Genomic DNA, 27,856 nt, shown 5'->3' with positions numbered 1-27,856 from the left:
TGTTGACCAGGATGGTCTCGATCTCTTGACCTCGTGATCCACCCGCCTCGGCCTCCCAAAGTGCTGGGATTACAGGCGTGAGCCACTGCGCCCGGCCCGTGTTCGTAATATTTTTAATCATCCTGTTTAAAAAAAGATAGAGATGGGATCTTGCTGTGTTGCCCAGGCTGGTCTCAAGTTCCTGGCCTCAAGCAATCTCCAGCCTCAGCCTCCCAAAGTGCTCGGATTACAGTGTGACCCACCTGGCCACCTTATCATTCTTTTCATGTCCATGGGATCATTTATGCTCTTGGTACTTGGTTTATCAATTTTATTGATGTTTTCAGAAAACCAGCTTTAGGTTTCAGTGGTTTTTCTCTATTGTTTTACTGTTTTCCATTTCATTAATTACCACTTTTATGTTTTTTCTTCCTCTGCTTGTTTTATGTTTAATTTGCTCTCTTTCTAAATCTTCACTGGAAGATTACAATGCCAATTTCAGATGATTATTCTCTAATGTAAGCTTTACTGCTATAAAACCTTCTCTCAGCTCCACTGTGGATACATATCACATGTGAAAAAATGTATATGTGTGTGTGTGTATTTGCCTATCCTGACTGCATACTCCATGCTTGGTCCACACATTTTGATAGGTGTCTTGTGCCTTGATTTTCTTTTTCTTTTCTTAACATTTTTATTTATTTATTATTTATTTATTTGGTAATACTGTTTCTCTGGCCTCTTCCTTGTAACTAGTGTTTTGATTTCCATTCAGTTAAAAAAATTTTTTTCTAATTTCCCTAGAGGTTTCTTCTTTGACCAATGGGTTATTTAGAAATTTGTTATTTTCCAAATGCTTGTGAATTTCCCACATATATTTCTTTCTAGTTTAACTCGTGTAGTCAGAGAACATACTTTGTATGATTTCAGTCTTTTTTTTTTTTTTTTTTTTTTTTGAGAGAAAGAGGATCTCACTCTCATTGCCCAGGCTGGAGTTCAGTGGTGCAGTCACGACTTACTGCATCCTTGACTTCCTGGGCTCAAGTGATCCTCCCACCTTAGCTTCCCAAGTATCTGGGACTACAGGTGCACACCACCATGCCCAGCTAATTTTTTGTATTTTTAGTAGCATATTATCCAGGCTGGTCTCAAACTCCTGGGCTCAAGCGATCCCCCTGTTTTGGCCTCCCGAGGTCCTAGGATTATAGACAGGCGCCACCATGCCCAGCTGACTTCGGTCCTCTTATACTTACATTTATTGAGACCAACTTTATGATGTGAAATACACTCTATCATGATGAATGTTCCAAGTGTACTTAAAAAGAATGTGTAGTGCTGTGGCTGGGTGGGAAGTGGGTGACATGTTTTATGATATAATTGTCAGTTAGGTTGGTTGATATTCTAATCTTCTATAATATTACAGATTTTTGTTTATCAAGGAGATAGGAGTGTGTGAAAAGATAGCTAGTGTTTGAATCACTAAATCCAGTTATAGATTCATCTGTTTTTCTATTTCTATTACTTTTTGCTTTATGTACTTTAAAGCTCATCTATTAGGCACATGCCCATTCAGGCTGGTTATGTCTCCTGAATGAATTCTTTTCTCATTATGAAATATTTCTTGTTCTGAAGCCTACATAATGTGATGTCAGTGCAGCCTCTCTAGTTTTTTTTCCTAGTGTTTGCATGCTCTTTTTTTCTTTATATTTAAACCAGGTTTTTAAAAGTCCTGTGAAACAGAAGCTGTTAAACCACTCCCCACCCACACACACATTTTGTAGACAGATATAATTGGATCCTGCTTTTTCTAGTTATCTGAGCTTTGCTTTTTAATTGGCCATGTTTAGCCCTGTTGGCTAGTTAAAAGGCATTTATATTTTACGTAATAATTGACATAATTGGCATTAAATCTGTCTTGCTATTTATATTCTGCTTATCCCATCTCCTCTTTGCTTCTGAATCCCAAACGTGGCAGGATAAGAGGGTAAAATCATGTTTTATAATTCTGTTTCCCCACACTTGACTCATTAGCTCTACTTGTTTTATTTATTTTGTATTGATTGCTCTAGGACACCAGTTCTCACAACGCATTCCAGGCTCTGTGAGATCTTTTCAGTGTGTTTGTAAAGTGTACTTCTTTTGTAATAATACTAATGTCTACTTTTTTCATTCTCATCCTCTCATGAGCGTAGAGTGAAGTGTGCAGGGGTTTTGCCAGCGGCCGTATGACATGTGATTTTATAGGAGATTACATGCAGGGCAGAGAATCTAGCTGTCTTTTAGGAAGCCAGACATTACAGAGATTTTGAAAATGGCAAACAGTGCCATTCTCTTCACTATTGGCCTAAGAACTATTTTTTGGCCTGGGACGGTGTTTCACACTTATGATCCCAGCACTTTGGGAGGCAGAGGCAGAAGGATTATTTCAGCCCAGGAGTTCGAGACCAGGCTGGGCAACAGAGCAATAACTCTTCTCTAAAGAAAAATAAAAAAAGAAAATTATTTCTCCTAAAAATATTTTTATATTATGTATGTTTCCTAGTAATGGGTTTTTATATTGATATTTTAAATTTTCCTCAGTATATTAGTGTGCAGGAGCTGCCCTCACAAAGTTCCACAAATTGGGTAGCTGAAAACAAGAGAAATTTATTTCCTTAAGTTCTGGAGGCTACAAGTCTGAAATCTAAGTGGTTTTTTCTTTTTTTGAGACGGAATCTCGCTCTGTTGCCCAGGCTGGAATGAATGCAGTGGCACAATCTTGGCTCACTGCAACCTCTGTCTCCCGTATTCAAGTGATTCTCCTGCTTCGGCCTCCCAAGCAGCTGGGATTACAGGCGCGTGGCACCACACCTGGCTAATTTTTTATATTTTTAGTAGAGACGGGGTTTCACCATGTTGGCCAGGATGGACTCGATCTCCTGACCTCATGATCCGCCCACCTTGGGGGCCTCCCAAAGTGCTGGAATTACAGACGTGAGCCGCCGCGCCTGGCCCCTCTGGAGGTTCTTAGGGAGAATTTGTGTCGTGCCTCTTGTGGCTTTGGTGGGTGCAGGCCATCTCTGACCTTCTTGGGCTTGCAACCGTGTCACCCCAGTCTCTGCCTGTCCTCACATGCCGCTGTGCGTGTACATTTCTGTGTTATTTTTTTAAAAGACACCAGTCACACTGCATTGAAGGCCCACCCGCTCTCATATGTTCTTATCTTGACTGAGCACATCTGTAGTGACCCTATTTCCAAATAAGGCCACATTGTGAGGTTCTGGGAAGGACAGGAATTTCGGGGGATGATATCTGACTCATTATACTCAGTTTTAATTTCAAACACAGTAAATACTGATAGATATAACCCACATAACCAAAAACTCTTTTGGGGTCCTCAAATATTTTTAAATTGTATAAAGGAGTCCTGGACCAGAAAGTTTGAGGACCTGTACTTTAGGGTTACAATATATTTCTTTAATTTAAAATATTTTATTTTCAAATCTTATGTCACTTTCTATATAATGCAAAACTTTAAAACGCTTTATTTCTAGTACTTCTCTCATTTTCTTGGTGGTGTCATACTTTATATTTGTTTTGAACCCAAACAGAATTTATTTTTTTCACTTTGACAATCAATGCTCTTTCTGAAAAATTCAAAATTAGGAAAAATTTTTCTTGGGCACAGTGTTCTAGGTTGAAAATTTCTTTCTTTTGATGGAGTCTTTCTGTCACCCAGGCTGGAGTGCAGTGGCGCAATCTCGGCTCACTACTACTTCCATCTCCCGGGTTCAAGCAACTCTCCTGCCTCAGCCTCCCTACTAGCTGGGATTACAGGCGTGTGCCACCACGTTCTGCTAGTTTTCTTTTGTATTTTTAGTAGAGATGGGGTTTCACCACGTTGGCCAGGCTGGTTTTGAACTCTTGACTCCAAATGATCCACCTGCCTCGGCCTCTCAACGTGCTGAGGTGACAGGCGTGAACCACCGCTCCCGGCCAACGCTGAGAATTTCTTTCAGCTCTCAAGTCTCTCGGTTGCCTTCTAGCTTACATAGCTCTTTTAAAAAAGTTTTAAAATATATATATAAAATTGTACTTTAGGTTCTGGGGTACATGTGCAAAACATGCAGGATTGTTGCATAGGTACACACATGGCAATGTGGTTTGCTGCCTCCATCCCCCCCTCACCTATATCTGGCATTTCTCCCCATGTTATCCCTCCCCAACCTCCCTACCCCCTGCTGTCCCTCCCCTAATCCCCTGCAACAGACCCCAGTGTGTGATGCTTCCCTCCCTGTGTTCATGTGTTCTCATTGTTCAACACCCGCTTATGAGTGAGAACATGAGGTGTTTGGTTTTCTGTTCTTGTGTCAGTTTGCTGAGAATGATGGTTTCCAGATTCATCCATGTCCCTACTAAGGACATGAATTCATCGTTTTTTATGGCTGCATAGAATTCTATGGTGTATATGTGCCACATTTTCCCTGTCCAGTCTATCATTGATGGGCATTTGGGTTGGTTCCAGGTCTTTGCTATTGTAAACAGTGCTGCAATGAACATTCGTGTGCATGTGTCTTTATAATAGAATGATTTATAATCCTTTGGATATATATCCAGTAATGGGATTGCTGGGTCAAATGGAATTTCTATTTCTAGGTCCTTGAGGAAGTGCCACACTGTCTTCCACAATGGTTGAACTAATTTACATTCCCACCAACAGTGTAAAAGTGTTCCTATTTCTCCACATCCTCTCCACCATCTGTTGTCTCCTGATTTTTTAATGATCGCTATTCTAACCGGCATAAAATGGTATCCCACTGTGGTTTTGATTTGCATTTCTCTAATAATCAGGGATGATGAGCATTTTTTCATGTTTGTTGGCCTCATGTATGTCTTCTTTTGAAAAGTGTCTGTTCATGTCCTTTGCCCACTTTTGAATGGCTTTGTTTGTGTTTTTCTTTTAAATCTGTTTTAGTTCTTTGTAGATTCTGGATATTAGCCCTTTGTCATATGGGTAGATTGCAAAAATTTTTTCCCATTCTATTGGTTGCTGGTTCACTCTAATGATTGTTTCTTTTGCTGTACAGAAGCTGTGGAGTTTAATTAGACCCCATTTGTCTATTTTGGCTTTTGTTGCCAATGCTTTTGGTGTTTCAGTCATGAAGTCCTTGCCTATGCCTATGTCCTGAATGGTTTTGCCTAGGTTTTCTTCTAGTGTTTTTATGGTGTTAGGCCTTATGTTTAAGTCTTTAATCCATCTGGAGTTAATTTTAGTGTAAGGTGTCAGAAAGGGGTCCAGTTTCGCTTTCTGCACATGGATAGCCAATTTTCCCAACAACATTTATTAAACAGGGAATCCTTTCCCCATTGCTTGTTTTTGTCAGGTTTTTCAAAGATCAGATGGTTGTAGATGTGTGGTGTTGCTACCAAGGCCTCTATTCTGTTCCATTGGTCTATATCTCTGTTTTGGTACCAGTACCATGCTGTTTTGATTACTGTAGCCTTGTAGTATAGTTTGAAGTCAAGTAGCGTGATGCCTCCAGCTTTGTTCTTTTTGCTTAGGATTGTCTTGGCTATGTGGGCTCTCTTTTGGTTCCATATGAAGGTTCAGGTGTTTTTTTCCAGTTCTGTAAAGAGGAATGTTTTTACATCTGTTTGTGTCCTCTCTTATTTCCTTGACCAGTGGTTTGTAGTTCTCCTTGAAGAGGTTCTTGAAATCCTTTGTTAGTTTTATTCCTAGGTATTTTATTCTCTTTGTAGCAATTGTGAATGGGAGTTCACTCATGATTTGGCTGTTTGTCCGTTATTGGTGTACAGGAATGCTTGTGATTTCTGCACATTGATTTTGTATCCTGAGACTTTGCTGAAGTTGCTTATCAGTTTAAAGAGATTTTGTGCTGAGACGATGGGGTCTTCTAAATATACAATCATGTTTTCTGCAAATACAGACAGTTTGACTTCCTCTTTTCCTAATTGAATATGCTTTATTTCTTTTTCTTGCCTGATTGCTCTGGTTAGAACTTCCAATGCTATATTGAATAGGAATGGTGAGAGAGGGCACCCTTGTCTAGTGCTAGATTTCAAATGGAATGCTTCCAGTTTTTGCCTTTTCGGTATGATATTGGCTGTGGGTTTGTCGTAAATAGCTTTTATTATTTTGAGATAAGTTCTGTCAATACCTATTTTATTGAGAGCTTTTAGCATAAAGGGCTATTGAATTTTGTTGAAGGCATTCTTTGCATGTATTGAGATAATCATGTGGTTTTTGTCTTTGGTTCTGTTTATGTGATGGATTACATTATAGACTTGCATATATTGAACTAGCCTTGCATCCCTGGGATGAAGCCTACTTGATCATGGTGGATGAGCTTTTTGATGTGCTGTTGCAATCAGTGTGCCAGTATTTTATTGAAGATTTTTGCATCTGTGTTCATCATGGATATTCGCCTGAAGTTTTCTTTTCTTTTCTTTTTTTTGAGACAGAGTCTCGCTCTTTTGCCAGGCACCAGAATGGAGTGCAGTGGCATGATCTTGGCTCACTGCAACCTCTGCCTCCCGGCTTCAAGCAATTCTCTTGCCTCAGCCTCCCAAGTAGCTGAGACTACAGGAGTGTACCACCACACCCAGCTAATTTTTGTATTTTAGTAGAAATAGGGTCTCACTATGTTGGCTAGGATGGTCTCGATCTCTTGACCTTGTGATCCACCCACCTCAGCCTCCCAAAGTGCTGGGATTACAGGTGTCAGCCACCGCGCCTGGCCTGAAGTTTTTTCGTTGAGTCTCTGCTGGGTTTTGGTATCAGGATGATGTTGGTCTCATGAAATGATTTGAGAAGGATTCCCTATTTTTGGACTATTTGGAATTGTTTCAGAAGGAGTGGTACCAGCTCCTCTTTGTATGTCTGGTAGAATTCGGCGATAAACCCATCTGGACCTGGGCTTTTTTTGGTTGGTAGGCTATTAATTGCTGCCCCAACTTCAGCCCTTGTTATTGGTCTATTCAGGGTTTTGACTTCCTGATTTAGGCTTGGGAGGGTGTAAGTGTCCAGGTATTTATCTGTTTCTTCCAGGTTTACTGGTTTATGTACATAGAGTTATTTGTAGTAATCTCCGATGATGGTTTGTATTTCTGTGGAATTGGTGGTGATATCCCCTTTATCGTTTTTTTATTGCATCTATTTGATTATTCTCTCTTTTCTTTTTTATTAATCTGGCTAACAGTCTGTCTATTTTGTTGATCTTTTTAAAAAACCAGCTCCTGGATTTATGGATTTTTTGAAGGGTTTTTTTATGTCTCCATCTCCTTCCGTTCTGCTCTGATCTTAGTTATTTCTTGTCTTCTGCTAGCTTTTGAGTTTTTTTGATCTTGCTCCTCTAGCTCTTTCAATTTTGATGATAGGGTGTCGATTTTAGATCTTTCCTTGCTTCTCATGTGGGCATTTATTGCTATAAATTTCCCTGTAGACACTGCTTTAAATGTGTCCCAGAGATTCTGGTACATTGTATCTTCAGTCTTGTTGGGTTTGAAGAACATCTTTATTTCTGCCTTCATTTCATTGTTTATCCAGTCAACATTCAAGAGCCAGTTGTTCAGTTTCCATGAAGCTGTGTGATTCTGGGTTAGTTTTTGAATTCTGAGTTCTAATTTGATTGCACTGTAGTCTGAGAGACTGTTTGTTATGATTTCAATTCTTTTGCATTTGCTAAGGAGTGATTTACTTCCAATTATGTGGCCAGTTTTAGAGTAAGTGTGATGTGGTGCTGAGAGGAATGTATATCTGTGGATTTGGGGTAGAGAGTTCTGTATATGTCTATTAGGTTTGCTTGGTCCAGGTCTGAGTTCAAATCCTGGATATCCTTGTTCATTTTCTGTCTTGTTGATCTGTCTAATATTGACAGTAGAGTGTTAAAGTCTCTCACTATTATTGTGTGGGACTCTAAGTCTCTTTGTAGGTCATTAAGAACTTGCCTTATGTATCTGGGTGCTCCTGTATTGGGTGCGTATGTATTTAGGATCATTAGCTCTTCTTGTTGCATTGATCCTTTTACCATTATGTAATGTCCTTCTTTGTCTCTTTTGATCTTTGTTGGTTTAAAGTCTATTTTATCAGAGATTAGGATTACAACTCCTGCTTTTATTGCTCTCCATTTGCTTGATAAATCTTCCTCCATTCCTTTATTTTGAGCCTATCTGTGTCCTTCCATGTGAGATGGGTTTCCTGGATACATCACATTGATGGTTTTTTACTTTTTATCCAATTTGCCAGTCTGTGTCTTTTGATTGGGGCATTTAGCCCATTTACATTTAAGGTTAATATTGTTATGTGTGAATTTGACCCTGCCGTTTTGATGCTAGCTGGTTGTTTTGCCCATTAGTTGACACAGTTTCTTCATTGTGTCAATGCTTTTTACCATTTGGTACATTTTGGAGTGGCTGGTACTAGTTGTTCCTTTCTATGTTTAGTGCTTCTTTCAGGAGCTCTTGTAAGGCAGGCCTCGTGGTGATGAAATCTCTCGGCAATTGCTTGTTCGTAAAGGATTTTATTTCTCCGTTGCTTATGAAGCTTAGTTTGGCTGGATATGAAATTCTAGGTTGAAAGTTCTTTTCTTTAAGGATGTTGAATATTGGCCCTCACTCTCTTCTGGCTTGTAGGGTTTCTGCTGAGAGATATGCTGTGAGTCAGATAGGCTTCTCTTTGTGGGTAACCCAACCTTTCTCTTTGGCTGCCCTTAGTATTTTTTCCTTCATTTCAACCCTGGTGAATCTAAGGATTATGTGCCTTGGGTTTGCTCTTCTTGAGTAATATATTTTCAGTATTCTCTGTATTTCCTGTACTTGAATATTGGCCTTGCTAGGTTGGGGAATTTCTCTTGTATATCCTGAAGAGTGTTTTCCAGCTCGGATTCATTCTCTCCATCAAATATGGGATTATGTGAAAAGATTTAATCTATGTTTGATACACCTATCAAATGCAGATTAGGTCTTCTCACATAATCCCATATTTCTTGGAGGCTTTGTTCATTTCTTTTCATTCTTTTTTTCTCTGATCTTGCCTTCTCATTTTATTTCATTGAGTTGATCTTCAATCTCTGAAATCCTTTCTTCTGCTTGTTCAGTTTGGCTATTGAAACTTGTGTATGCTTCATGAAGTTCTTGTGTTATGTTTTTCAGCTCCATTAAGTCATTTACATTCTTCTCTAAGCTGTTTATTCTTGTTAGCATTTCATCAAACCTTTTTTGAAGATTCTTAGTTTCTTTGCATTGGGTTAGAACATGTTCTTTTAGCTCAGAGAAGTTTGTTATTACCCACCTTCTGAAGCGTTTTTCTGTCAATTCATCAGACTCATTCTCCATCCAGCTTTGTTCCCTTGCTGGTGATGAGTTGTGATCTCTTGGAGGAGGAGAGGCGTTCTAGTTTTGGGTATTTTCATCCTTTTTGCTCTGGTTTCCTCCCATATTTGTGGATTTATCTATCTGTGGTCTTTGTAGTTGGTGACTTTCAGATGAGGTCTCTGAATGGACGTCCTTTTGGTTGATGATGAAGTTATTTCTTTCTGTTTTTTAGTTTTTCTTCTAACAGTCAGGCCCCTCTGCTGTAGGACTTCTGGAGGTCCACTCCAGACGCTGCTTGCCTGGGGATCACCAGTGGCGGCTGCAGAACAGTAAGGGTTGCTGCCAGTTTCTTCTGTTATCTTCATCCCAGAAGGATACCCGCTAGATGTCAGCCTGAGCTCTCCTTTATATCTTTGGATATACGGGGGTCAGGGAGCTGCTTGAGGAGATAGTCTCTCCCTTATAGGAGCTCAAGTGCTGAACTGTGACCTCTATTGTTCTGTTCAGAGCTGCTGGGCAGGTTTGTTTAAGTCTGCTGCAGTGGAACTCATAACCACCTTTTTTTCCCAGTTGCTCTGTCCTGGGGAGTTAGGACTTTATTTATAAGTTCCTGACGTGCTGCTGCTTTTTTTCAGAGCTGCCCTGCCCAGCGAGGAGGTAGCCTAGTCATAGTCTGCCAGCAGAGGCATTGCTGAGCTGCTGTGGGCTCTGCCCAGCTGCTGTGTGAAATTCCTTGCGGTTTTGTTTATAGAGGTGTAGTTAGAACTGCCTTGGTAATGGTGATCTGCCTCAGTAATGGTGGATTGCCTTGGTAATGGCGGACTGCCTCCGTAACATTGGACTGCCTTGGTGATGGCAGACTGCCTTGGTAATGGCAGATGCCCTTCCCCCAACAGAGCTGGACCATCCCAGGTCCAGCTGCACTTGCTGCAGAATTCTCAGTCCAGAGCATTTCAGATTGCTGGTCTTTGTGGGGGTGGAATCCACTAAGCCAGATCACCTGGCTCCCTGTTTCAACCCTCTTTTTCTTCAGTTGAATGGGTGGTTCTGTCTCCCAGGTATTCCAGGCACCAGTTGAAATGGCCACCCAGATTTCTGTGAGTTTTTGTGCGGCAACCCACTGCGCTGGCTAAAACAGCCATGCTGGAAACTCGTGGCACTTTTCAGCCCAAGAATCTTCTGGTCTGTGGGCAGTAATAACTCATTTGGAAATGCGGTGTTCACTCACCCTCTACATTGTCTCTCTGGGAGCTGTACTCCAGTGCTGTTCCTATTCAGCCATCTTGGATCCGCCTATGACCTAGCTTACATAGTTCTAACAATATATCTGCTGTCATTCTTGTTCCTCCAACTTTTCTTGTTTGTTTTTAAGATTTTATTACGGGGCCGGGCGCGGTGGCTCAAGCCTGTAATCCCAGCACTTTGGGAGGCCAAGGCGGGTGGATCACGAGGTCAAGAGATCGAGACCATCCTGGTCAACATGGTGAAACCTCGTCTCTACTAAAAATACAAAAAATTAGCTGGGCATGGTGGCGCGTGCCTGTAATCCCAGCTACTCAGGAGGCTGAGGCAGGAGAATTGCCTGAACCCAGGAGGCGGAGGTTGCGGTGAGCCAAGATCGCGCCATTGCACTCCAGCCTGGGTAACAAGAGCGAAACTCTGTCTCAAAAAAAAAAAGATTTTATTACTAGATTATAGCAATTTAATTAAAATGGGGCTGTGATTTTCCTTATGTTTATTCTTAGGACTCATTGCTCTTCTTAGACCTGTGGTTTTATGGTTTCTAACAAATTTGGGAAAATGTCAGCCATCATTACTTAAAGTATTTTTTGCTCACAGCTCCCTCCTATTCTTTTTGTGACTCCAATGACATGTAAAGCTAAGATTGTCTCACAGGTCACTGAGGCCCTGTTCATTTTCTCCCCATAACTTTTTCTGACTGTTCTTCTTGTCTGTCAAAACTCAGCCTAAATATCATAGCCTTTATTAAACCATTGTCCAGATACTCTATCAGATTAAATGACTACCTCACCTTTGTACCCCATTATATCCCATACATCTTATCACACAACCTGTACCATTTGAGTGCACTTTTTGCCTCTCTCCCTAAACCAAATTGTGAGCCACTTTAAGGCAGAACAGTGCGTGGCACACAATAAATTCTCATTAAAGCAGAAGTTCTGAAATGCTAAGTGCCTCATAAAATTTGCTTATTTTGCTTATCTCAAAGAGGCAAAATATAATTGACTTGATTGCCATGCTTTTCTCAAAGTATGTAAATACATTGGCAAGCGAACTGATTTGAGTATCTGAAAGTTACTTTGGCAATAGCTGTATTTTTGGACCTCATGTTCAGCATAGAAAGGGAATAAATTTAAAGTCAAATTCTCATATAGAAGCATATATTTATGTTTGTATAAAATTATTATACTTTCACACTGTGAACACTTCATCAAAAACAGTAAAACAACAACAGCAACAAAACTGGCATTGAAACTCTGTTTTAAAGCAGTTTACCTGGCCTGCAAATTTACTACTAGGATCAGCTGAAATAAGGACAACATCTTTATCCTTTTGAAATCCATCGTGAGACCAGTATGCCAGGTCAAAAGTAAATGTCTTCACATGCTCTGGATTCTTAGGGTCCTGTATGGTGATGGTCCTGGAATGCATGGAAATCACACATTTGCTCCCAGAATTCTTCTCTCTCTACAGTCAAATTACAAATTCAGAGTCAATCATTCTAGTTTCTCTTTGTCATCCAAGTTCATTGTTTCGCTGGTCTTTATACCTAGTAAGAAATTAAGTTCTCTGATTGTGTTACTTTTAGCAGCTGTAAGAACAAGTAGTTGTTCCTATACTCCCTCAAAATTCTTGAAAGGCTTGTCTCTAGTCATATTAACTTTCTGAGAAGAGCTGGCTCCCTAACACCCAACTATACTAATAACAATAACGATATTAGTGGAGAGACTGACTTCTGGCTTAATTGGTGAATTCCTCAGTAAAACAATATCCATTAAAAAATCAAAATTTAAAAACCACCTTTTAAAACCTCTAGAAATGGTCCTAAAGACAAACAGACAGTGAAGAAACATCTATTTATGGCCGGGTGCGGTAGTTCACACCTGTAATCCCAGCACTTTGGGAGGCGAGAAGGGTGGATCACTTGAGGTCAGGAGTTTGAGACCAGTCTGACAAACATGGTGAAACCCCATCTCTACTAAAAATACAAAAATTAGCTGGGTGTGGTGGTGCGCCTCTAATCCCAGGTACTCAGGAGGCTATGGCATAAGAATCACTTGGACTTGGGAAGTGAAGGCTATAGTGAGCTGAGATCGTACCTCTGCACTCCAGCCTGGCTGGCAGAGTAAGACTCTGTCTCAAAAGAAAAGAAAAGAAAAAACAAAAGAAAAGAAGAGAAAAGAGAGAAAGAACCATGTATTCAAAAAAATATACTAAATTTGGTAAGAAATGAGTTTGTGGTATTTGAAGCAAGATCATTCCTTTTCTTCCCCCCTGCCAGCTCAGCAGGGTGGAGACTCCACTCCGGACTGCTAGAGCCACTAACACTGGGCTCCCTCTCTGCTCCAGATCCCAGCTGGGTAACTTTCTTCCCAGGAAGATCAAGATAATAGCATTTCTAATTCTGCCTCTGTCTACCTGTTACTGATGAACTGGAGAAAGTGTGTGCACTCCAATGTGCAGGGATGAATTGGAGAAAGTTTGTGCACACTAATGTGCAGGGACAATTTGGAGAAAGTGCATGCACTGTAATGTGCAGGGATGAACTGGAGAAAGCGTGTGCACTCGAATATGCAGGGATGAACTGGAGAAAGTGTGTGCACTCTAATGTGCAGGGATGAACTGGAGAAAGTGTGTGCACTCTAATGTGCAGGGATGTACTGGAGAAAGTGTGTGCACTCTAATGTGCAGGGATGAACTGGAGAAAGTGTGTGCACTCTAATGTTCAGGGATGAAGTGGGGAAAGTGTGGGCACTCTAATGTGCAGGGATGAAGTGGAGAAAGTGTGTGCACTCTAATGTTCAGAGAAAAAGTGTAGAAAGTATATGCACTCTAATGTTCAGGGACAAACTGGAGAAAGTGTGTGCACTCTAATGTTCAGGCATGAAGTGGAGAAAGTGTGTGCACTCTAATGTACAGGGATGAAGTCAAGAAAGCGTATGCACTCTAATATGCAGGGATCAACAAGAGAAAGCGTGTGCACTCTGATATGCAGGGACAAATTGGAGAAAGTGCTTGCACTCTAATGTTCAGGGAAGAAGTGTAGAAAGTGTGTCCACTCTAATGTGCAGGAATGAACTGGAGGAAGTGTGTGCACTCTGATGTGCAGGGATGAACTGGAGAAAGTGTATGCACTCAAATATGCAGGGGTGAACTGGAGAAAGTATGTGCACCCTAATGTGCAGGGATGAACTGGAGAAAGTATGAACACTCTAATGTGCAGGGATGAACTGGAGAAAGTGTGTGCACTCGAATATGCAGGGGTGAACTGGAGAAAGTATGTGCACCCTAATGTGCAGGGATGAACTGGAGAAAGTGTGTGCACTCGAATATGCGGGGGTGAACTGGAGAAAGTGTGTGCACCCTAATGTGCAGGGATGAACTGGAGAAAGTATGTGCACTCTAATGCGCAGGTACCAATTGGAGAAGGTGTTTGAACTCTAATGTTCAGGGACAAACTGGAGAATGTGTGGCACTCTAATGTTCAGCAACGAACTGGAGAAAGTGTGTGCACTCTAATGTGCAGGGATGAACTGAAGAAAGCGTGTGCACTCTAATGTTCAGGGCTGAACTGGAGAATGTGTGTGCACTCTAACGTGCAGGGATGAACTGGAGAAAGCATGTGCACTCTATCATGCAGGAATGAACTGGAGAAAGCGTGTGCACTCTAATGTGCAGGGATGAACTGCAGAAAGTGTGTGCACCCTAATGTGCAGGGTTGAACTGGAGAAAGTGTGTGCACTCTAATGTGCAGGGATGAAGTGGAGATAGTGTGTGCACTCTAATGTTCAGGGGTGAAGTGGAGAAAGCATGTGCACTCTAATGTGTAGGGATGAACTGGAGAAAGTGTGTGCACTCTAATGTTCAGGGGTGAAGTGGAGAAAGCGTGTGCACTCTAATGTGCAGGGATGAAGTGAAGAAAGTGTGTGCACTCTAATGTGCAGGGACGAACTAGAGAAAGTTCATGCACTCTAATGTGCAGGGATGAAGTGGAGATAGTGTGTGCACTCTAATGTGCAGGGATGAACTAGAGAAAGTGTGTGCACTCTAATTTTCAGGGTTCAGTGGAGAAAGTGTGTGTACTCTGATGTTCAGGGATGAACAGGAGAAAGCGTGTGTACTCTAATGAGCAGGGATGAACTGGAGAAAGTGTGTGCACTCTAATGTGCAGGGATGAACTGGAGAAAGTGTGTGCACTCTGATGTGCAGGGATGAACAGGAGAATGTGTGTGCACTCTAATTTTCAGGGACGAACTGGAGAAAGTGTGTACACTCTAATATTCAGGGATGAACTAGAGAAAGTGTGTGCAGTGTAATGTGCAGGGATGAGCTGGGAATGTGTGTGCACTCTAATGTGCAGGGATGAACTCGAGAAAGTGTGCAATCTAATGTGCAGGGAAGAATTGAAGAAAATGTGTGCACTCTAATGTGCAGGGAAGAATTGGAGAGAGTGTATACACTCTAATATGCAGGGATGAACTGGAGAAAGTGTGCACTCTAATATTCAGGGATGAAGTTGAGAAAGCGTGTGCACTCTAATATTCAGGAATGAAGTGGAGAAAGTGTGTGCACTCTAATGTGCAGGGATTAATTGGAGAAAGTGTATGCAGTCTAATGTGCAGGGATGAACTGGAGAAAGTGTGTGCAGTCTAATGTTCAGGTTTGAAGTGGAGAAAGTGTGTGCACTCTAATGTGCAGGGACGAGCTGGAGAAAGTGTATGCACTCTGATGTGCAGGGATGAACTGGAGAAAGTGTGTGCACTCGAATGTTCAGGGTTGAACTGGAGAAAGTGTGTGTACACTAATGTGCAGGGATGAACTGGAGAAAGTGTGTGCACTCGAATGTTCAGGGTTGAACTGGAGAAAGTGTGTGCACTCTAATGTGCAGGGATGAACTGGAGAAAGTGTGTGCACTCTAATGTGCAGGGATGAACTGGAGAAAGTGTGTGCACACTAATGTGCAGGGATGAACTGGAGAAAGTGTGTGTACACTAATGTGCAGGGATGAACTGGAGAAAGTGTGTGCACACTAATGTGCAGGGATGAACTGGAGAAAGTGCGCGCACTCTAATGTTCAGGGATGAAGTGGGGAAAAGACAGTTTGAAGGTCAAAAATATCAAACACTTGTCTGTGAAAGTATTCCTTTAAAGGAAGCAGAATTTGATTGGATTCATTTGCAAAACACCTTATGCCCCAGGACATTGTCGAAAACAATAATCAGACAGCAAATAGTGAAGATTAACAGGTGGGCATGGTCAAGTACGGAGAGGAAGGGAGCCGGACCACAACCATTGTTCTCCCAGGGTGACTGGGGCAGACCCAGAACTCTGCTTTTCTAAGGAACAATGGTGGGATTGGGGGACATAACAGACTTCCCTAAAATAATCCAGCCAGTCACTAAAAAACCGGGAAATAAAAGTAGCAAGGCACAGAGGACAGGCAGAGCTAATAGCCAGAGTTGCTACAATATATCTACAACGTCCAATTTCTATGGAAAAATTAGGAGGCACACGAAGTAACTGGAAAGTATGATGCATACACTGGGGAGAAAAGAATAACAGAAACAGAGGGACCAGATGCAGGAATTATCAGGAAATCACTTTTGAAGTAGTCATTATACACATATTCACAGAATGAAAGAAAATGATGATTAAAGAAAGGGTTATAAGGAATGCTTCCAACAAGTTAACACCAGCAAATTAGATAACTTAGATGAACAAATTCCTGCAAAGGCAGAAGTGACAGAAATCGACTCAAGAAGAAAAAAGAATCTAAATCGATCTAGAACAAAGGAAGACCTAGAAGTAGAATTGCAAAGAACAGCTACCCACAGTGAAAAGTCCAGTCTGAGGTGGCTTAACTACCAAATTCTATTAAACGTTTCACAAACCTTCATACCAATTCTTCACAAGCTGTTCAGGAGATAGAAGAGTGAATACTACCCAACTCACTTTATGAAATCAGTATCACTCTGATATTGAATCCAGACAAAGACATCATTAGAAAACAAAACTATGAACCATTATCTCTTATGAATATGAATGCAAAAATCCTCAACAAAATACTGTGAAACTAAATCCAGCAGCATATACAAAGAATTGTACACCATGACCAAATGGAATTTATCCTAGGGCTTCAAGATTGATTCAACATGGAAATTATTGTATTAATCATATTTTTGATGGTTTGACCTCCTGCAGCTCACCAAGCCTGTCAGATTCCTAGAGATAGCAAGCAACTTGCCTTTCATGTGCAAATCAACCAATCCAAAGCCCATATCCCCAGCTACCTCCTTCATCTAACTGTCGTCTAACTTCTATACACCAAGCCAGTACTTTCCCTCCTCTAAATCACCCCCAAGGCCAGGTACTGGACAAATAAAGACCACCCTTACAGGTCAGAGCCCACCAAAATAATTTATATTATCCAATCCTAAACTTGCTCAAATTTGCGTCCTCTGCCGTGCGCATTCCTTCCTGCAGAAACCATAACAAAGACTCTAAGACATACTTTCTCCTGTACTTTGCCTGTTTCCCATGAGGCTCTGCATGGTGTGGTAGTTACATAGTTAATTTTTATGGGTACATACAAAATTTTGTGTTATACACAAAAATTAAAAATAAGGCCAGGCATGGTGGGTCACACCTGTAATCCCAGCACTTTGGGGAGCTGAGGTTGGGTAGATCACCTGAGGTCAGGAGTTTGAGACCAGCCTGGCCAACATGGTAAAAACCTGTCTCTATTAAAAATACAACAACAACAACAACAACAACAACAACAAAAGCCTGGTGTGGGTGTGGTGATGGACATTTGTAGTCCCAGCTACCCAGGAGGCTGAGGCAGAAGAATCACTTGAACCTGGGAGGCAGAAGTTGCAGTGAACAGAGATCATGCTACTGCACTCCAGCCTGGGCAACAAGAACAAAACACTGTCTCAAAAAATAATTAATTTTTAAAAATAAAGTAGGAATATATTTAATGAAAGAAGTACAAACCATACTCTGACAGCTATATGACTTTGTTGAAAGAAACTAAGAAACCAAAGATTGGAAAAACATCCTATGTTCATGGAGACCTAAGGTCATTTAGAAGGCAGTAGTCACCAAACTAATATACAGATCCAGTGCAATCCCTGTGAGAACCCCACCTGACTTCTTTGCAGAAAATGATGAGCTGGTTTTTCTTTTTTTTTTTTTTTTAAGACGGAGTTTTGCTCTTATTGCCCAGGCTGGGGTGCAATGATGCAATCCTGGCTCACTGAAACCTCCGCCTCCTGGGTTCAAGCGATTCTTCTGCCTCAGCCTCTTAAGTAGCTGGGATTATAGGCATGTGCCACCATGTCCAGCTAATTTTTGTATTTGTAGTAGAGATGGGGTTTTACCATGTTGGTCAGGCTGCTCTCGAACTCCTGACCTCAGGTGATCCACCCATCTTGGCCTCCCAAAGTGAAGGGATTACAGGCATGAGCCAACACGCCCAGCCATGATAAGCTGATTCTGAAATTCATATGGATTGCAAGGGATCCACGGTAGCTAAAACAATCTTGAAAATGAAGAAAAATGTAGAATGCACTCTTCCTGACTTGACAACTTCATACAAACCAACAGTAATGAAGGCAGTGTGGTACTAACTAGGACAGACATACAAATTAATAGAACCGAGTCCAAAAATTAAACCCTGGCATTCATGGTCAGTTGATTTCCAACAAGGCTGCTCGAACCATCCAATGGGGAAAAGAATAATAGCCTTTTAAGAAACGATACTGGGAGAACTGGATAGCTATGTGAGAAAGAATGAACGTGGCTGGATGCAGTGGCTCATGCCTGTAACCCCAATTCAGGAGGATCGCTTGAGGCCAGGAGTTTGAGACCAGCCTGGCAACACAGTGAGATCCTGTCTCTATTTAAAAAAAATGAAAGAAAAAATTAAATTAGTTGGGCTTAGTGGCGCATACCTATAGTCTTAGCTATTTTGTAGGCTGAGGTAGGGGGAGTGCCTGAGCTTGGGAGTTTGAGGTTACAGTGAAGTATGATCATACCACTGCACTCCAGCCTGGGTGACTGAGTAAGACCCTGTCTCTTAAAAAAAAAAATTAACCTGAACTCTCACTATATACAAGATTATTTTGAATCAAAAGCCTAAAGGTAAGAGCTAAAACTATAAAACACTTAGAAGAAAACAGGAGGAAATCATGACAATTTGGACAAAAGATTCTTAAGTTATAACACCTGAAACAAAGCAATAAAATTGCCAAAATTTAAAATGTTTCTGCTTCAAAGAACATTGAGAATGTGAAAAATACAATTCACAGAATGGGAGGAAAATTTGCAAATTATGTATCTGATAAGGAATCATATTTGTAACCTATAAAGATCAGCTTATAATAGACAATCCAGTTTACAAAATGATTAAAGAGCCAGGTGCGGTGGCTTATGTCTGTAATCCCAGCATTTTGGGAGGCCAAGGCAGGCAGATCACCTGAGGTTGGGAGTTCGAGACCAGCCTGACCAACATGGAGAAACCCCGTCTCTATTAAAAATACAAAAATTAGCCGGGCATGGTGGTGCATTCCTGTAATCCCAGCTACTCGGGAGGCTGAGGCAGGAGAATCGCTTGAACCTGGGAGGTGGAGGTTGCTGTGAGCTGAGATTGCGCCCTTGTACTCCAGCCTGAGCAACAAGAACAAAACTTCGTCTCAACAGCAGCAACCAACACCACCACAAAAAAAAAGAGCAAAGAATCTGAATTGATACTTCTCCAGGAAGATATGCAAATAAATACACATAAAAAGATGCTTGGTATCATTAGTCACTAGATAAATGCGAATCATAGTCACAGATGCCACTCACATCAACGAGGATGACTATAATGAGACAGTCAGATAATAGTTGTTGGCAAGGATGTGAACAATTTGTAACCTTTATATACCGCTGTTGGGAATACATGTTGGTATAGCTGCTTTGGAAGACAATCTGGCAATATCTCAAATGATTAAACAGTTCCCTATGGCTCAGCAATGCCACGGTTAGGCATGTAACCAAGAGAAATGGAAATATGCCCACACAAAAACTTGTACACAAATGTGTGTAGCGGTCATTAATAACAGGCAAAAGGCAGAAACAACTGAAATGTCCATCCGCTGATGAACAAAACTTTGTGTCCACACAATGGAATGCTGAATATTCAGCAGCCATTGAGAACGACATTTTGACATATGCTACAACACGGACGGGCCTTGAAAACCTGCTGTGTGAAAGAAGTGTCACAAAAGACTATGTATTATTCCCTTCATAGGAAATGTCCAGAAAGGGAAATCTGCGGGAGCACACTTAGGGATGGGAAATAGGATAACTAAAAGGTATAGAAATTCTTTTCCGAGGTGATGAAATGTTCTGAAATTGACTGTGGTGATTGTTGCACATATCTGAACATATTTAAAACCATTTAATCGTATACTTTGAATTGTATTACCTCAGAGTTCTTTAAAAGAGACTGTGGTAGAAAACATGCAGCTAAAATAGTTGTCAGGCACTGTGCTCAACAACATACATTTCCTCTGTTCCTTCCAACAGCAATCTTGTCGAGTGGCAATAGCCCATTTTACAGATAAACTGAGGCCCAGAGAACATACTGCCTGAGAATATGTTGCTTATTTTATTTTTTTGAGACAGTCTCACTCTGCTGCCCAGGCTGGAGTGCAGTGGTGTGATTTTGGCTCCCTGCAGCCTCCGCCTCGGGGGTTCAAGCAATTCTCGTGTTTCAGCCTCCCAAGTAGTTGGGGTTACAAGCATGCGTGACTACACTGGCTCGTTTTTGAAGTTTTAGTAGAGACGGGATTTCACCACGTTGGCCAGGCTGGTCTTGAATTCGGCCTCCCAAAGTGCTGGGATTACAGGTATGAGCCACTGTGCCCAGCAATATATTGCTTCTTATAACAAAGGTGTCCTAAAGCAAGTTCTCTGATCCCACAATGAACTTAAGGACTAGACAGGGAGTCAGGAAGTTACGCAGTGTCCAGGTCATCTAGGGCCTGTCAAGTTCTACTTTCAATTAATGGAAGGTTTTGAGCAGAAAGCTCCATGATACTCATTTTTTTCTTGTTGCTAGGTATAGAATGGACTGGGCAACAAGTTCGCATAGGAGGTATTGCAGTTGTCTGGGCAGGGTGATCTGTGACTGTCTACAGTAGTGCCCCCTTGTCTGAAGTTTCACTTTCTGTGGTTTGCAACCAGCAACCAGAATCTGAAAATATGAAATGGAGAATTCCAGAAATAAACAACTTGTATGTTTTAAACTGTGCCACCCACCTGAGCAGTGTGTGAAAACCTCACACCATCCCATTGTCCTGCCTGGACCTCTATCCTTGTCCAGCACATCCGTGCACAGCTGCTTGGTAGCCATCTTGGTTGTCAGATGAACATGGTGGCACTCGAGTGCTTGAGCCTGTTATTTAATCATGGCCCCAAAGCACGGGAGTCCTGTGACTAACTTATAACCTACCATAGGTATGCATGTAGAGGAAAAAATTTAGTGGATATAGGGCTAGGTACTCCCTGTGGTTTCAGGAATCCACTGGTGGTCTTAGAACATAGCCCCTCTGGATATAGAGCATGCACCGGACCTTCAAGTTACCTCCTGAATCTGTCCTCTTTCCTCTTTGCGACTATTCTAGTCAAAGCTAGTCAACTTCGGTGGTGAACCTGAATACAATGCCATCTTCTCGTAAAGGGAACTGAAGGTTATGTTAAGTACATGACTACTTCTGCAGCGCCTAATCCTACAAATCCTCATTTGTTGTTTACAATTTGCAGTTACTCATCCTGACAATATTAGAGGTCAGTGAAAATGACTGCAGGAATCACCATCTTCCGTGTTGTTGAAGGTCTGGTTGGGCCAAAGCCTTTAACATACTGGTCACAAATTCATTGTTGGGCATTTATTTGATCAGTTGCCTAAGAAGCCATGCTATTTTAGAAGGCTTAAATAGTGGCTACACTTAAAAGTTACTTAGTTATACATATAACTAAAGTTACATGATTATACAGCTGTGCCCATTGTTGAAATATTCCCAATACAGATGAATATAGAGAGGCACAGAAGTGATACCAACAGAAGAGGGACAAAGTAACACTGATAATGGTGAAAGCAGCAAGTTGGAGAAGTGTGGGGGAGACCTCCTGTAAGGTCATTAGATCGTAGCCCATTCAGGACCAGTTACTATCAAATAGGCCTCCGCATGTTGTTCTGTCGAGCAAATCTTCACCAATATTTTACAAAGCCTTTATTCCTCTCAAACACTTCTATCTAGGAAGCCTTCAAGATCTGTCCAGGCAGAATTACCTACACCTGACCTGAGTAGTTATTAACCTCACCACCAAGACTAAGTATCTTTTTGGGTATATTGTTTACCTTACTACTATGATACTAAGTACCTTGTTTAACCAGTGCATTGATAATCACAGATACATGGTTGCTACCAGGTCCAAGAATGACTATCATTCACCTGCTATCCTAAAATGTTGTAGCAACACATTTTAAGGAGCAGTGTTTTTATTCAAGCTATATAGACATTTATACATAAGTACATACATTCATTTAAAATATATAAAGTTCATTTAGAACAGGCAATTTTTTTGCTTATGATGTACATTCACAGAGGGGAAAAAAGTACATCCATTAAAAACAGGTACCACACAACTATATTCACCAAATTGCATTGGTTTAAAAAACTATTACTTGACATACATTTCGCCCATTTTTTCATTGTGCTACTTGCACAAAAGGAATGAAATTATTTACTGAATTGTTTAGATCTTTATTCATTTAACAAGTTCATTTAAGTTCAATATTCCATAAATGACAAGCAGCTTAAATACAGGTTTGATAACTGTCACTAAAGTAGTGATAAAGTCAGTAAATTTCTCGACGAGGCAGTGTAACACCCACCACTAGCCTGACTAAAAGGCCGTACTCGCACGGCGACTTTCACACTGTCAGTACTTGGCGTAGGCATTTTCATCCATTTCTCATTATCCATATTGTGATTTGGTAGAAAAATAATGCAGAAAGCACACTGCTTATGCTTCACATTAAAACATTAAAAGCTTAGCCAACAAAAGCAGTTCATTTCTAGATGATCAATTATTAATAGACCGTTCATTACACACTATCAATTACCTGTTATAAATTATTTTACCACACTTGTTTATTGATGAATTTTAGAGCCTACATCGAGTATCACTGCTTAACTGCACAGGTGTACTGCAGAGAACAGGGTGTTTGTTTTTTGCTTTTCCTTTTCTACATCTACTCACACTCTCCCCAACCTCAATAATCTGTGCCTGAGGTCCTGTGAGAATCTGCCCGTTCTAAAACCTGAATATTAAGGGATTTCTGTGGTTCGGTAACAAGCTCCTTCACAGCAATATTATAAAAATTTGTTCAGACGTTTCATCCTATCAATATTAGGCACACACAAGATGCACTGAATATCCATAAATTTATTTTACATTTTCCTTTGTCAAATCCTTTGATAAGGTGCAAGTGAGCAGTGAACCGGTCAATCTAACCTGGATTAGTCTTTGAATAATTAAGACTTTAAAGATAAAGAGCCTTTAAGCTTGCTGAAATAAGAGATGCCACCGGTATAGCTAACCAATGCATTACTTGGATTATCCATTTGAGGTAGGTTACGCAAAATTTGTGAAACTACAAAGATGGCAAAATTACATGCCCATAGTTCAATTTTAACACAGTAACAGCCCAAAACAATAAAATACATTTTATGATTAGAAATCTTAATCACAGAATCAAAGTGCATAAATTATAAAATAGTAACTGTAAAAAGAAGTTTCAATAGTTCGATCATCCCCATTTTAAGACTGGTCTAATATTTTAATTACAGAGAAAATGAGACCAATGAGCATATAAAATTATTGAAACAGATGCCCCTCCCTTTCAAAAATCTAATAGACACAAACTACTGTGAAGTATATACTTTATTTAACATTCCAATAATCCATATTTACATATTATATAAATGTATGAAGTCTTAATATAAAATAGAAAAACTGCCTGTACTAAAACAATCACTCCATATGGAGTTACTTTACTTATTGAAGACCTTATGTTTACATAAAAATTTACAATAATTTATATAAATTATTTTCTTCCAAACTAGATATTTAGTAATCCACAATATCCTGATGACTTTACAAATAGGTGTACATTAAAAACTTGCCAAGAAATTACAGCATTTTTCTGCGTAAAATCTGCTTTGGAAAGGAAGACAGTTTCTTTCTGTTCCTCCCAAGACCTTTCCCCGTCACTTCCGCAGCTTTTCTTGGTTTGCTTTTGACCCCATCGACTGGGCTTGCCAAGGGAGAAATCAGCTTAATTTCTACGGGAGGAGGTGACCAAGCACTTTCTTTTTCTGTGTTTCTGAAAAAAAAAGGTATGATCAAGTAAGAATAAACACACGATCTTATAAAACTGGCTTCCCAACATGTTGAAAGAAACCTTAGGGGCTGCTTAGTGCTTTCATTTTATTAAACATGTAATGGTTTCAAGAAACCACTGAAGTGAAGCTTAAAGCTTCACTTATAAGCTAATGAGAAACAGAGTTACAGTTTCATTAAGCGGAATTTTTCTTTCTTTTTGGATTAGAATATTTACAAACAATTCAATTATTGAATTTTCCCCTAAATGTTTCAAATGTATTAAAAAATGCTGCTGGATTACAAGGATGGGCCAAGGACTAGTAGCCAGCCCAGGGGATGAGCGCCCAGCAAGGCCCATGTGGCATATCGGAAATGTCAATTATCAAACACCAGCAATTAGCAACTATGTATAGAATTTCACAAACATGAGCTTCTCAAATATATATAATACCAATTTATATGTAAACAGTGATATCAGTCAATAGTGTATTAAATCCATTTTTAGATAAAATGCATCAACTTGTGCTTTTATTAAATTCAACCATGCCTAACTAAGCACAGCATGAACAAGATACTGTGTAACAAATCTAATTTTCCCATGGATACAGTTTTATTGCTTTTTGTAAAATAACTGCAGAATTTAAAAGTATATAGTTATTTTTTACTAACAGTTACCTAACTTTACTGACAAAGAGGTAAACCGTCCCATTTCCCTCCCCCACTTGCTGCTTTTCTGAAAAAACCAGAAGGATCCCCTGGGAACTAAACTGCTCCCATCCTACCATCCTCCTCTTAAAAGGATCAGGCTTTCATGCTTTTAATATGTAGAGAAATCTACCTTCAGCAGTAAAATCCAACAATGCCAGGGAGCCAGTGCTTGTAAATGCCCCTGAAAATTAATCTTTTCTGATGAGCTTATCCTTTTTAAAATTAAGTCTTCTCAAATCTAATTTTGAGGAAAAAATGGATAAAAATTACAGAACAAGGCTGGGCGTGATGGCTCACTCCTGTGATCCCAGCACAGGAGGATCACCTGAGGCCAGGAGTTCAAGACCAGCCTGGCCAACATGACAAAAACCTCGTCTCTACTAAAAATACAAAAATTAGCCAGGTGTGGTGATAGACGCCTGTAGTCCCAGCTACTCAGGAGGTGGAGGCATGAGAATTGTCTGAACCTGGGAGGCAAGAGGCTGCAGTGAGCCGGGATGGATCACACCACTGCACTGCAGCTCGGGTGACATAGTGAAACTCTGTCTCAATCTATCAATGACAACAGAAAGTCATACTTGCTTGCTTGTTTTGTTTTTGAAGTCTTGATTCGTCTGGCTTTTGGCTTTCCCACAGTTTCTACTGGTTGTGCATCATCTTCCTATGGGTTAAAAATTTTAAAAAGTTAAGTATTTAAACACGAATCTAATTTTAAAACTTCTATCCTGAGACAAGGAATACCATAGCCCAAACACTGCTGATGAATTCAAACTCACCAAGTCCAATCCTTTCCTCACTTTTTAGTAAAAAACCTTAGTTATATAGGACTGTTCTTTATTCCTCGTTCCCACAATTCAACTCATCTCCAAGTTACCAGTTTTATTTTTGAATGTTTCCATTGTCCTCTGCCCTTCTGTACCCATTCCCTTGTCCATATCTAGGCTCTCGCTTTGTAAGAAGCAGCCAACCAGAGAGTATTCTTTCCTACCCACATTTCATCTTTCATAGAAAATGTGTATAATACACACATGGCTATTTGTTGTTCATGAACACTCCTCATCTGCCTGCCATTGCCATGCTCTGAGTCTTTGCATCTGCTGTTTACTCTGCCAGGCGGAATACCTGTTTTCTCTAACCTCTGTCTACAGAGTTTTTGGGTATAAATGATTCTTATCATGCCATGAAATAATTATTTTTGTCTCTTCAATGAAACTGTGTATCTCAATTGAACTGTAGGTGCCTGAAAGATGAGGAGGTTTGCCTGAGTTTTGTGTAACTTGGCCTTGCAGATTAAGGGACTGATGGCAGATAATTCAGTAAATACTTATGAATTAACACTTATAAACATAAGAGACTCACACTCAATCCTTCAACTATTTCTTAAAAAAAACACCACCAGGTAATTCTGATGGGCACTAGAATTTAAAAACTTTTCCACTAACTGGTAATTTAAACTAGCTGCTAGTAAAATATCATCAGTAACACACCACAGATCTGTCTTAAAGGCAGGGTCTCCGAAGGGGTAGAAAAGACCATATTGGGCTTTCAGTATACACGACTGCTTAAGACATTTACTTAACAAAATTTAAAATCTTTAAAATTTAAATTAAAATTTTATTGTTTTGTATTTTTTAAAAAAAGTATGTTTTAACAAACACACAAATAAATGGATGCGATTCTTACCAGTTCATCTTCAAGCTTTTTCTTACTGGACGTGTTTTTTTGTCTGCTCCTTAAAGCAGGAGGTGAGATAACAAAAGGAGAAGATAAATCCGTAACTAATTCTTTTAGCTGTGCAGGAACCTCTATTTTTTTAGCTAAAAAAAAGTTGAAAAATCTGTTATTTGTATCTTTATATCTATATATATCTATATATGTGTGTGCATATTATATATATTAAAAAACACAATAAAAACTGGAACAAATGATGTGCTTTAGAAAGATACAAACACCCCCAAACCTGGAAATCATTAGTACTGTAACCTACCTTTCCATGTTAGGAGAGAAATGACAGGAAAAATTCCATCATTTGGGTAAGCCATATGTTTAGGACTATCTAATGCTTCTAACTAGAAAGTGCTACAATATAAACACAGGCCATGAAAACAGGTACTCAACTGTTTTAGTCTTTTCCTTTTAATCCTTCCTGCTCCTCAAGCTTTCTGGGCAGGGAAAGCATTAATCCTAAATATAACCTGAGCTTGTCTGTGCCATAACTACTGCTTTTCCAGAGACAATGTTAGTTACAAAGTAGATTTTTTATTTTCAAAGAAGTGAAACTTTCTAGCCAGCTCATTCTGAACTACTTGTTCCAGTCAAAGGGAACAGAAAAATTTATGTACACAAAAGGTGAAAGTGCCAGGCGCAGTGGCTCACAACTGTAATCCCAGCACTTTGAGAAGTTGAGGCAGGGGGACAGCTTGAGGCCACAAGTTCAAGGCTAGCCTGATAGATAAAGTGAGACCCCTGTCTCTACAAAAAATCTAAAAAACAATTAGTCGATGTGGTAGTGTACGCCTGTGGTCCCAGCTACTTGGGTGGGTGAGGCAGGACGACCACCTGAGCCTGGGAAGCTGAGGCTGCAGTTAGCCATGACTGTGGCCACTGCACTGCACCCTGGGTAAGAGCATAAAAGGCTAGCAGGAAGATATTCCATAGATAAACAACAACTGGTTTAAAATACGGAATTAAAAACATTTACCACATACTTTTTTCTTTTTTAAACCATAGGGCCCCCAGTTTAAAAGGAATGATCAGTACAATTACAGAGGACCACAGGGTGGTTTAACCAGTCTGCCAGGGTAAATCCCAGCTTCTGGACTTTCTGTGAGACCAGAATCAAGTAACTTAAAGCTCTCTGTGCATCAGTTTCTATAAAGTAGGGTTGATAATAGCATCTATCTCAAACTTATTCTGAGGATTCAAGAACCAGAACAGTGTGTGGCATGGCAGGTGGTAAATGCTTTACAGATGTTTGCATTTGTTATTTCAAGAATATAATTTACAAACCCTTGAAATCAAATTATAGTTCAATGTTATTTCAGCTACTGGGGCAGTCAAGAGTTCTATCAGGTATCAAATTCTGCTTTTAAAGCACAGGATTCTTCAAAACAATTTTTTTGTGGGTACATAGTAGGTATATATCTTTATTAGCATATGATTCTTTTTTTTTTTT

At 40.2% G+C, this 27,856-nt stretch overlaps 2 protein-coding genes across 2 annotated transcripts in view; both read right to left on the bottom strand.

Annotated features, from left to right (window-relative positions):
- LOC108306871 (kinesin-like protein KIF28P) overlaps positions 1–22,571 on the bottom strand; it is a 77,601-nt gene extending 55,030 nt beyond the window's left edge. Inside the window, 2 exon segments of the mRNA XM_017531962.2 lie at positions 11,809–12,000; positions 22,506–22,571. Coding sequence (XP_017387451.1) covers positions 11,809–12,000; positions 22,506–22,571 — 258 coding nt within the window.
- The window catches only part of AHCTF1 (AT-hook containing transcription factor 1), an 86,266-nt gene continuing 80,476 nt past the window's right edge, over positions 22,067–27,856 (bottom strand). Inside the window, exons 33-35 of the mRNA XM_017531961.1 lie at positions 26,365–26,498; positions 25,260–25,342; positions 22,067–23,974 (exon numbers count right to left, since the gene is read on the bottom strand). Coding sequence (XP_017387450.1) covers positions 23,782–23,974; positions 25,260–25,342; positions 26,365–26,498 — 410 coding nt within the window. The 3' untranslated portion in view covers positions 22,067–23,781. The remainder of the gene's footprint in view (positions 23,975–25,259; positions 25,343–26,364; positions 26,499–27,856) is intronic.

The sequence above is a fragment of the Cebus imitator genome, unplaced genomic scaffold (assembly GCF_001604975.1).
Source record: "Cebus imitator isolate Cc_AM_T3 unplaced genomic scaffold, Cebus_imitator-1.0 Scaffold75, whole genome shotgun sequence".
Classification (NCBI taxonomy): Eukaryota; Metazoa; Chordata; class Mammalia; order Primates; family Cebidae; genus Cebus; species Cebus imitator.
The sequence above is the reverse complement of the archived record's forward strand: the minus strand, read 5'-3'. Positions and strand labels throughout refer to the sequence as shown.